The 12,464-nt window shown below is 45.7% G+C and overlaps 1 protein-coding gene across 1 annotated transcript; it reads left to right on the top strand.

The window, feature by feature from the left end:
- The first annotated feature begins 345 nt into the window (after nucleotides 1-345).
- LOC124409810 lies at nucleotides 346-2,070 on the top strand. The gene is made up of 2 exons (XM_046887666.1): nucleotides 346-629; nucleotides 1,010-2,070. The coding sequence occupies exons 1-2, from the start codon at nucleotides 431-433 to the stop codon at nucleotides 2,068-2,070; spliced, it is 1,260 nt and encodes a 419-aa protein (XP_046743622.1). The 5' UTR covers nucleotides 346-430.
- Nucleotides 2,071-12,464: the final 10,394 nt, after the last annotated feature.

Here is a 12,464-nt window from a genome sequence, read left to right on the forward strand (position 1 = left end):
TTTACTTACACAGAGAAGAGAGCACCGAAGGTTAATAAAATACGCGGTTCTGTATACTGAGTGTCCAAGACGTTCCGATTACGGATGTCGAAGGAGTGGAACGGCGTTGTGGACTGCGATAACCATCGAATCTCAACCAGTATACGTATAAAGGATGTTGAATGTCGACCCCACTATAGTATTCCAACAATGAGTCAACATTCGGCCTGTACTCAGGTGTCATCGGCAATACCACATCTGCCGGACGTCTGTGTTTCCCACTGAAGAATGAGGATTCCCAAGTAGTCACATGTAGCGTGAAGTAATTGAGTGGGCTGGGAGTGAGGTATGAAATTTCTTGTTTACAATTAGTATAGTTTTAGTCAGGCGTACGAGACGCACGTGGAGTCGTTGGTTCTGTCGGAGACGGTTCCATAAAATAATTGTTGTCATGTTGACCACTGTCTTGTTTGTGTATTTTACTGTACTACTGATCGGTTCTTCAAGTGAACTCATTAAATGTTGCCCAATTGGGTACAATTTCGGAAGTAATTTCAAGTGTGTGATATCCATACGCAGCAACAACGACATCATCTTCAACGAAGCGAACTATGGCAATCAAACGGACTTCAATACCACCTGCTATCGAAGTAATTGAACTTTAGCTTAGCTATATTCACATCTACAGCGACTCTATCGGTAGTAATAGCATTTAGTTTCTGATATAGACTACCTAATATTGCAATGAAATTAGAGTAAAAAATCTCTCACCTTAGTCACTTCAAGAATTGCAGTCATTCGTAGCCGACTAATTATAACCATTCAGTAACAGTTTGAGAACAATGTACCTCTAGTTGTTGATTTTTTTTTTTGTTTCGATTTTGTAACTCGTTCCATTCTATCTGGGATTTTATTCAATGATCATCTCTTTAAACCATCATGCAACTATTATGAACGATAGAGTACTGATAACTAATTGGTCATGACTTTGCTGTTTGAATAAATTAAAACATTAATGTGGATTTAAAAGGTGGTGAAAGCGTGAACGACGAACAAGCTGCTGTCTTGGAATATGCCCGCAACCTAACCGAAGTCGAAATGTGCATGGATGTCGATGATCACAACGGTACAGTTCACGTGAAGCCATGTCCAATGGATTGGAGAGAGCGGCCGAAAGGATGCGACAATATTTTTACTCCCATATTTCCCTGGGGTGCCAGTATAGTGATTGGTGCAAATTTAATTTACATCATTCCCTTCGTCGTTGTCGTCGTTTTCTGCATCTTCGTCCCTGAACTTCGCAATCGCGCCTACGACAAAGCCGTATTAAACTACAGCGCCTGCCACATTTTCATTGCAGTAGTATTAGCTGTAATGGGATATTTCTTTTTGTGTCACAAGCCCATGAGACCAGCTTGGTTGTATATAGTATTCGGGTTGTTGCTGCAGTTCGTAACGATAGCTACCGTATTTTGGTTGAACGTCATATGCTTGGAAATGACCTTAGCCATCACCAGATTAAGGTGGAGACATGGCAACGACATAACCGGGTCTGCGGAAAACCGGAAGTCCTGGAAGTATGCGGCCTATGCCTGGGGTGGAAGCTTCGCGATAACTGCCATCACCTGTTTCATTGAACTCTGTCCATGGATACCGACATCGTCATTGCTGAAGCCGAATTTCGAGAGAGTCAACGACGGGCCGAACTATCCAGTGATTTTTTACGTGAGCGTAGCACCTGCGATCACCTTGGTCTTAAACAATATTCTCTTCATCTACACTACGTACAAGGTCATCATTATCCGAAAATCAACCGCCGTCGCCAGTGAGAACAACAAGAACATTAGGAAGAAGTACTTTATGTTCTTGAGGCTGTATCTCGTGATGGACGCTCCGTCGATTGTTGGAATTATGGCGTCAATCTATCCTGAGATCTGGATTTTAAAGTTCATCAGAATTATCCAACCGATATTAATGCTCCTTGCTATATTACCGAAGAAAAAGTTTTGCCGAGCAATGCGATGCTCCCCTGCTAATAAACCAGCTGTAACCACACAAAACAAAAATATCCAGGGCGAAACGCCGTGTTGAATTTCGATACCCTGAAAACTGACTAACATGCAACTTTTATTAATTTTCTATATTTTTTACATTCTCATTGTTTATTACCAAGTAACTTTTCTTGTTACCCGTGAACTGATTATCCTGATTGTCGTGAATATCTGCTTGTTATACTTTTCTCAATGAAACTGAAGTATGTCTTGGTGTGAATAAGAGTGCGATTAAAATAAAGTTCCGTGCTTGCCGCAATGATTTCTCAACCTTACGAACTGCGCATGAATATGCAATATTAAGAAGGTATACTCTGTTCCTTATAAGTAACTGATACGTGGTGTTGGTAAAATAAAGAGGTAAAGAGCTGTTGAATAATTGTGGTAGTCGCTTCCTTCATACGGTCAATTCTGCTTCTAACTTTGAAAGAGTATCTCGTAATGAGAAGTGCGCAGTAAGGAACCAAACGAATGATAGATCGTTCGAAGGGCAACGTGAACGCGTGTAACTCGTTTCAGATAATTTTCTTGATAACTTTAGATGAACTGAGGAGAACTGTATATAGCAGGGGTACCGGTTCTCATCCGTCAGTTTGAACCAGGCCACAGCCCAGGTGTGAGAAAATTGAATTCAGCTGAAGATTGGATTGAAATTGGTAGCTCCTCGATGCTACTATAGCGAAATGAATTGGGCCCGGGTAAAAGTCCGTATGCTGTTAGTTGAGGCGATTGGTGAACTTTAAGCAAATCGGAAAACACCGCTGGATGTGCGCCTCGTGTAGTTTTCCCACTCCGCTAACAAACCAACCATCGGGAATTGAACTCCACAAGCGAACGAGAGAGAATGGGGAAAGTTTCCTTCTTGATAAAACGAGTGTAGAAGCCGGAGTCGTGGGAGGAAGAAACGGAGTTCGAGGGCGGAGTTGCGGGTCGAAGAGACAGGCAGGGAAATGCGTGGATTTCAAGGGGTTGGGGCGCCGAAGAGAAAATTGAAAATCGAATCAGCGGGCAAATCGGATTACCCCGCCGACTCCGCGCTCCTTCTCCTGCACCCTCGCAGTACAGGCGGTCGGTTATCATCATCGAGTCTTGAACTGTACGCCCCCTGAGAAAGGAATCGAATCATTTACGTGTCGCGAACTAGCCGTGATACGTTTGCCGGGTGTTTCGGGACACCCCATTCAGAGATTTTCCAAATAACCCTGTTCCGAGTTTCGTTAATTTCGAAACGACTCTCACCGTTCGGATCCAAGAGTTGATTGCGAAATCAGTGATTAAATCTCGCCTAAGAAAGAGGCGGGTGCACTCGGTCGAACCAAGCACACCCAAATACTCATTGAAAGCCCTTGGACCTCTTAATTGTTGCTACTGCCACAACGTACAAGCAAGCGAACCTTGGGTTCGCTCTTTTTCAAAAGGTTCCTTCCAAATTACTTCCTGGGTCGCCTCAATCTATCATCTTCAACGGCGGTGCCGGTGGCTTTCCTAAAATAACCTTTTATTTTCTTCCCTCACCCCTCGCGTTCCTCTTCCTCTTCTCTCTTGTCTGCTGCTGCAGAGCTCGTGGTATCTCTCGTGGGTCTTGAGGTCGTCCTCCTTCTCGTCGTCATCCCAGAGCTGGTGAAAAGAGCCTCGGTGCTCCTCTCGGGAGACGCCACCTACAAGTAGGTGACGTGACAATAATTTCATGGTTCCTAACCCCGTCCAACGAGTGACGAGACTATAACGAACAAACAAAACCACCACCATTTCCCCCATTGACCCCTTGTCTCAGGCCTGCGATCTCCCAGCTTCGAAATGGATTATAAACTCAGCCAAAACTGTTGTGATAAACTTGGACCGTCGGTTTGTCCATTCTGTTTCATAGCTTCCAATAGCAAGGCGAGCATTGCCTCACTCGAGCAGCTTCCTTCAGGTGTAAACTGAGATAAATACCGTGTAAATACTCATCCGGCTCTTTTGATGTTAGGTGCAAATACCAGTAGCTCAAACGGAATGACAAAAGGCGGAAGACTTCAAGCGTCACTCGAGTACCGGCAGTTAGAATCTTGGTGAGAATTTCATTGCCCCGATTGGCTCCATTGGCTACGTTGCCCGCGTCGTCTCTGGCACCTCGACGCTCTTCACGTTAGCGTTAACGCGAGCGGCAGCCCCCTTAGCTTTCAAGGCGTCAACCGGAAAATTAAAGTGGTCCTTCGCCCGACGCTCTCATTGGATCTCCTGCCGTGGAACCTCTTAATATTCATAACCCAGTAAAGGGAAGACAATTATTTTTCTGTAAGAAGCGACTGATGTATCCAAGTTTTATAAGAAGACGGAAAGAGGAGGAATGAAAGAAGGTGGATTTAAAAACTGCATAATTCTTTCACCATCTTCCATCGCCCCTGTGTTATACCGGGTACAGATATATATAAGGAGTTGAAAGTTTCCAAAGTGGAAGCCGGGACGTGATGCAGGAAGTTCAAATTAACTTCGGTCACGTAAATCATCCGAGGACGTCGAGATCGCAATTCTTTCTGGTGAATTTGCTTGTGAATTGAGAGCAGTGCAGGCGACCCTTCGAGTCCGGTTCTCAAAAGCTGTTACAAGCCTCGAGACGTGTCAAAAAGACGTCGAGAGAAGTAGAATTACTTCGCCATTTATCAGTTCGACTCTCGTTATCTTTTTCTCACTGCCGGCCGGCTGGGCTACAAACACAGAAACGATCCGTCTTCATTCCCGAGAGGAACGAGGGGTCATCGATTTGTAATTAGATGAACAGATGAGCTGAGAGTTCAGCAATGCTATAAGCGAAACCAGCAAGAATTTCGTCACATTCCGCTGCAAGCGACTTCTCAATAAGATCGAGTAATTCTTTCCATTCTCTCTTCGCGAATTTGCATCAGACTTCCTTTGCAAACTTTTCAGAAGTATTCTTGTATATACGCTACCGAAGAATAATAGCATTGATCAGTTTTCTCTCTTTCTCTCTTTCTTGCTGCCTCCCTTTTCGATGTTTTAAAATAAAACGATTTTGAAACTTTCCCGATTCTATCCGACTTAATATAATTCGATCCATTCTGCCGACGCTGCATCACTGCGAGGACGATTCATCTCTCTTATTATTTTTCTTCTGCACACCTACGCGACGTCCCGCGGGGCGGACGACGTGCACAAGGTACAGAAATGCGCCAAGGGGTGAGAACCGCGTTTTCTACGTTCCCCTATCGCCGCAGGCTTGGGAATATTGCGATAGTTTATAACCCAGGAGATAGGGAACACACTTTTCTGCATATGGGTTTACCCCTTATATGACATGCCGATCCTCAATTTTTTACTACAGAGAATTGTAAAGCTAGCGCAAAGACTCTGATCATTCAAAGAAATTGGCAAGCAGCTTCACCCTCGAGTTGTTCACAATTCACGTATGCATTGTCACTCAATATCAAACTTGATTTGCCGGATTGAAACCTTTGTAGAAAAGCCAGCCATATCTGACATCTCGACTTGTGTGATCACTTTGTTAATAAGTACCTTCATTCATATTAAACGGTAGATTTTATCGTTGGTATAAATAATACTACATAGAATTGTGGAAGTTATTCGAAGAGTTCCATCACTGCAGCTGCTTTCGTATTATCTCGAGCTTTTGTTCCATTTTTCACGCGTGCAGGACACGTTGAAGATATCGCGCGATAAATGATCCCGTTGAAGACGAGGGCCAGAGGAAAAATATGGGAAAAGGGAGTGGCTTGCTATTTTTCATGCCGGTAAAACAATTAATTTCGCAAGATCTCGGTAGAGTCCATAGCTCTTGCCGTCGGTGTATTAAATCACGTTGGAAATGATGCCGCGGAAGGAGAAGAGGAGGAAAAAGAGAGGAAGGGAAAGAAAATGAAAGGTGAATGAAATTTTTTGGAACGAGGTCGGAGGTCCGGAGACACGGGGCGGCTCAGAGATCGGACAGATGTAGGTGCGCAGATCGGCATGAGGCGTAGGCGGAGAGGGAGAAGGAAGGGGAGGAGAAGGCAACAGGGAGAAAATAAAAAAAACTCAAAGATCACATGTAAAGCAGCAATTATTTTAGTCGTAAATTTACATTGGGACAGGCGACAGTTTTATTGGTCCCTAAATTTGTCCCACCTTATCCCATTTCGCTCGAGAGAAAGGAACGAATTCGAATTTATTCCAACTCTAATGGCCGGGCATTCGTCCCCGATCCGCCTACCCTGTGGGGATAGTTCAAACTATTCAATCCATTCGAATTTAACCAAACGAGATTGAGAGATAAAAGAAATAGGAATTTAAGCATTTCCTCCCCTCCTTCTCTTTCGCCGCTTGCGATACTTCCGTGTATAGGCGAGAAGAAGAGAAGATGAGATTATCGAATCGGCGATAAAGGGGGCGACGTTTATTCGCCTCGTACCCATGAGTTTCCTCTCCAAAATTTTTCCCACACCCCCAATCCGGAGAGTCTAACAATTGCGGAACACCTCTCTCTCTTCGATCATCCATGAACGTGCGAATCTATATGTACGATAATCTTGGCGGGTGAAAAGGTTCGGCCTTAGTGTGCAAGACTGCATCCGGCTGCTGGGCTGAGTAAAGTCAGTAGACGAGGAATAAGAAATGAAGTCAACATCTCCAGAGTGACGGATTTGTGCGATTCACACTCGCTGTGAACTGCATTCTGCAGTCGGTTGAGAGATTCATGTTCCCGTATTCGAAAATGCGGCCAAAAAGCTCGAATGAAACTGATGGAACCTGATTCAACGGAATTAAAAATCGCGATCGATATTATATAAGATGTCACCTCTCTAAGTGACGAGCAACGAACTATGATATACATAGAAAAAATATTGTTTCAAGAGCGTATTAATTTTTCTTTAAATCTAACCATTTTGTCGGAAGTTCAATCTGTGTATTGAAACATTGTCAAAAGCGATTTATACCGAACCTTTTCTTCATCCACATAGTTTAGTGGAATATTTTCCAAATGGTTAAGCTGATAACTCACGTGGTTCTTGGCGACGTAGAATAGGAACCTCGTCTACTGTAAAGAGGACGTTTTATTCGCGCCAAGTTTGCGCTCGTCCGTTTGGTATTCACCTCGCAAGGTAGCTACGGTGGCATCGTCTACATCGACGTGTAACACAATGGCAAGACAACGAACCGAAAAAATAACCGACCCAGAACACAACGCATCTTGAATGTGAAAGTGCGTTTTAGTCCACAAGCCCATCCGTGCGTGGTTCGATGACGCCGAGTTGCAACAATATTCTTGCTTAGTTTGTATTTTCGACTTTATCGACTGAGTCTAGAAGTCCTCACCTAGGTGCAAGACCAGTATTTTCAGTAAAATTTTTACACCGAAACAAGTAAGTCGTGATGAACATTTTTCATGGTTGTTAATTATTTCGGAGTGTGAGGGTCCACTTGGCTCGGTAACGAGAATCTCTGGGACGGCAAAGCCTTGTTTAACACGAGATCGACATTGGCTTGACTGCAATAAAGATGCCATTATGATTGGACGAGGTATAAGGAGAAGGAGAAGAAGGGACACGGGTTTTGCTCTATCGCGAGTCATCGAGGCCTCGCGTAACGCCCTTCACCCCATCGAAGAGGATTTTGGCGAACTATTTATTTCTAAGGGAATACCCAGCCGAGCTCCCCGGACATATAAGCCGACTCGAGAGTTCTTTCGGTGTTTTGGAAGGGCAAAGTTTCCACTTGGTTTAACCCGCGGGCCAGCTGGGTCGATTGGTTTTTATGTAATCTACGGACTCTGCATTCCCCGCCAGCCACTCGATATCAGGGTTAAGCGACGAGACATTGCAAAAGGTGGTTGAGACTGGCATTAATCGACGTTAGATCGACTGTCCTCGATCCTATTGTCGGACCTGATAAGGATAGCTCGACAGTTTATACGGGGGTTTTGCCACCGACCGATTCTGGCTCGATGTCGCACGCTGCAGATCTCAATATCATTATACGAGAGGCGCCGGTGATCTCCGCAGCATCGAGTCACATCACGAAATCAAATTCTACCGACGTTACATCCCACCGAATTTGAATACATCGCATGGCGGCGGGCGACGAGGAGAGAGACCCAAGCCGAGTGCAAACCCCCTTAAAAACGTTCTTTCAAATCTTCCTTGCCTCGAATCGTTGAATGTTATTTCGTTCTTCTTCTTCTTCTTCTTGGCAACCCTGCGCACCGCATTTGACTCGGCACGTATGTATATCCGGATAAGATGATCGCACTACTTATCCCGAAGGAGGAGGGCATTGTCGGTTCAGACACTTACGAAACGTATCAATTCCATCTGATATACTTCACCGATATATCAATGGTGGTTCTATATATAAAGCCTGCACGGTGGATTCTTGTATGTCATTACATTATTACTTACTTTATTCTATTTGGATTTATCCTTTTTTTTTTCTCACCGAGGTGTGATAATACGCGCGTTAAATCTGAAACCGCCTTTTCAGGCTGATCCACGAGTGAATAAATCGAGATTCGAATCTAGACTTTCTCCATATTTCTTCAATGGCTTCGGCTATTAGCTAAGGCCAGTTGGTATGTCCCCAGGGCCGTCGCTCGGACAATGGGCATTTCTGAGTACGTTTTATCTGGAATCTCTTGAGGCTCCGAAAGGAAGGCAATAAAGGTTACCGGGATAAACCGATAGGTCATAGACCCTGCAGCCTGCAGGGCGGGGCACGCTGGTCTCGTGGACCCGGAGACCAAAGCCTGCGGTAATCAGCTCTTACCATTGGTCCGTGTCTTTTAACCGTACCTTATCATTGGTCGTTAAGGTGGATCTCGATGGAAATTCGAATGGCTTATCGATATCCCGGCTTGCCGGAGCGCGGGATTCGAGCTGGAAGGCTGCAAGAGTTCTCCCGTCTCCTTCTGCAACTTCCACCTTCCACCTTCCACCTTCAGCGCAGCTCCGACGGTCGGATCCGAAAGGCTTTCAATCGCGCGTTTATCGCTATCCGATTTCCCCTCCCTGATTCGATATTCAGAACACGTCGCCATCGAGCTCCCCGTGTCCCGTACGGTCTTTTCTCTTTCTCCAAAGACTTTCCCTGCCTATTTCGTTCGGGAAAAGATTCGACGGTGCAGATGCGTGTGAGGTCTAGGACCCGCTGCGCTGAACGAGTCTACTCCCAGATACATATACGTGTGTAGTATATACGTATATATTTTATCGAGAAACGGGTATTTCCTCTTCGCTTTTGGCTCTCGCCGAGGTTTAATGGCTCTCGATTTCGAGGAAATTGATCAGTTCGCGCGCGGCGAAAAGGTGCGGGGTACGGGTTGCGGGTATAACGCTTAATAAGATTTCGCCGTTAATTGGCGATGGGATCTGCCGAGGATCCGGGATAAGCAGAGCCGACTAATTCCCACGACGACCAACCCCCATCGTGGTTGACAGATCCAATCGTAAGTTACACCGGCTTACGTTTCGTACAGCCACGTGGCAAGACTCGAGATTTATCTTCCGCAGCTCCTCGCTAGCTGTGTTTACCCTTTCCTAAGAATTTTGGCGGGGGCTTCACCCCCCGTTTCCACGTCTAACTCGCAGCTCATCTCTAAATCTGATATATTAACGCCATTCTTTTTCCTCCCTGTATCTGGATTTTTGACGTATTACAAAACGTCCCGTGAATACTTATGCGAGTCATCCCCACCTTTCTCCGGCTCACTTTCCGCTTTTCCTGCAGCCAACATTCTTGGACTCGTTCTTATACTGCTGCCACTTTGCGACCACACCGCGATCTCCTCTTTAATCTTTCCTCGCGTGTCTCCATTGTTCCGTTCCACTCCAGCCAGAAATCGCCAGCATAAATACACATTTGCGACAGCCCGCTCCACGTGTGACGGCTGGTCTCCAGCGGTTCATAATATTAAACTGTCACATCGCGCGACGTGCTCCAATTTTTTTCTTCTTTTTATACATCTTTACTTTCCTCCATTTTCTTTTTTTTTCGTGCCTTTTTTTTTGCGTCCCGCTTTTACCTTTACTCTCCTGCTCATCTGTTCTCCCTTTATACGCCTCGGGGCATGTTTATAACGCGGGAGATAACAGGACAGAATGATTGCCCTTTGGACGTTTCTCTTTTAAAATGTCACCTTTATAAACGCAGACCTCATCTGAATGCAGAATTTTTAGAACCTTCTGCCACAATATTTTTCTTTCCGTTTTAGCTCCCTCTCCTTTTTAACTCAATTACAATTTTATTCCCCCGGCAGTTTACCCTTCCACATTATAGCAAGAAACACTTTCACCCCGTGGGAGAACAACATCAAATATCTTGCGCGTCATTTTGCGAGAAGCAATAAAATTTTTGCACCGTGCCCCGATTTTATCTCCTGTGTATAATATAACGCTACATGTTTTTCGTGAACCAAACTTTGCCTCATCTCTGACTCGAATCACTGGTATAAATTTTCTGAAAAAAGGTCGGCCTTAGGCCGTAATAGTGTTTTTTGACCATCTGAAAAACTCCAAATGGAGCAAATTTTCTTTCGTTTCCATGTATCCGAGATATGTTGCATCGTTGTATCTCATAAAATGTCTCATAAATGTCCCACATCGGGTTGCCACATTTTTAGATGGCAAAGTTTAAATCAATAATTCTCTGAATAAAAATGAAATTTGTGAAACACTAAAGAGGAAAAGCTCAAACTGTGTAGTGATCGATAAATATAACAAGTAGGCAGAGGCCAGGACTGAGCTATATTAGATTGCAAAGCCAGGCTGGGACTCGGTCAGCTACGTTAGCGGCTATAAACTTCTCGCACAGTGAAGCGCAGCGGGTGCGCTTCGGGATGCTTAGTCCTGCAGGAACCGGACATGGCTTCGGATTGATAATCCTCTGCCACAGAGGTATTGTCTCGGAGCCAATAACAAAGGCCTCTGTCTCCTGACGGAAATCCTCGGCCATTCACCATTCTACGTCACGTGTCACTTCCTGAAAATAGGACGGAGATTCAACGTTTCGTCCGGATGTTGCTCTCTCTCTCTCTACTCTCTGTACCTTGCGGTGAAGTAATCACCGGTATCCGGAAATGCGCGCAGAAGCACAAGGGCGAAGTCCAGGATTTCGGCATAGTCGATAAGTAAGCGTTCGTCGTTCATTAGTAGTAAGAAATAAGTTCTCTGGACTTCCTTGGGTGTTAAATAGCACAACACGACAGGTCCAGTCCGCACTTGATCCGATTGGGTCGACCTGAGACGGCGATTTAGTGATGCATAGTGTGCGATGTGAAAAGAAAATTTATGCACTTTTAGCGGAGAAAGCACCGTTCCCGAGTAGCAGAAAGTTCGGCTTGTGGATTTAGCAGCGGCGCAGCTCCGTGGAAAATATGGTACCGCGAATAGTTTATAAACTAGGAGCAACTTGAGGTGGAAAACTGTTCGCGTATCCCGGGAAACTGGGTCGGATTCGACTCTGGAAAACAGCAGCCACCACCGGTTGTGGGATTCAATTTGCGGCCAAGTGCCACGGTCCCAATGGCTCAGCTTCACGGCGAACGCCTCACAGTGCACATACGCCAAGCATTCGACTCCAAGACCCTGGTTGTTCGCCGCTTGCAGCGCGACTCTTCGTCAAAGTTTGTCCTGCTCCAGTTCCGCTGTCGAGTGTCCTTGCGGGAGAATTCCTCTCTCTCTCTCTTGAGAAAGAGAGAGAGACAGTCTGCTCCTCCACAAAGCGGTCACTGGTCTTCACCCTGCACCTAAGGAGGAGCCCATATACTGCAAGAGCCAAGCATCCGCGGGTTCGACTCGCTAACGCAACAGTGACGGTCCAACTACCAGGCCTTGGGTTTGGGGTGAATGACGCAACCCATCCTCCAAGGGCTCTTATTGGATTCCACCCACAAACCTGTCTTAGCACCGAGAGGTTCTCAACCCGTTCAAGAGACCTTCTGCACGCCCTTCGTCTGCGCTCTAAATTTTATCCGCCATTCCGGTTGTGAAATGTGGCTGACAATTATCAAGGCCATTCTTTAAGAGCTGAGCTCACTCGTGGAAGAGATATGCGTGGATATCAGGCTCTGAAAAGACAGTCAGACTTCGGAGTGAAGAGTTTAAGATCACGCTGAGAACCTCCGGTAGGACGGCCAAACCTGCAGCAGGGAGGAGAGATCCTATATTGCCTTATTGCCAGTCTTCTCAGATGCATCGCTTCTGGTGCTCCTCTCCCCTCTCACCTTTCTATACTTCACTCTCGACAGCGCTAGACCCTGAGCCCTTAATTAAAATCATTACTAGGCTTAACTACCCGGCAGCCGGTCTCGAAACCAACTCTCGCGCCCTGCAACGCGAAAAGCTCACCCTTCGCGGCTCCTTCGCTTACCTCGTTGAATCCCCAGTCACGTGGCGTACCTTACACCCAGCACGCACCACTCGTGAATTTAATCGCGTTCCCACAGTC

Source organism: Diprion similis, chromosome 8, assembly GCF_021155765.1.
Source record: "Diprion similis isolate iyDipSimi1 chromosome 8, iyDipSimi1.1, whole genome shotgun sequence".
Lineage (NCBI taxonomy): Eukaryota > Metazoa > Arthropoda > Insecta > Hymenoptera > Diprionidae > Diprion > Diprion similis.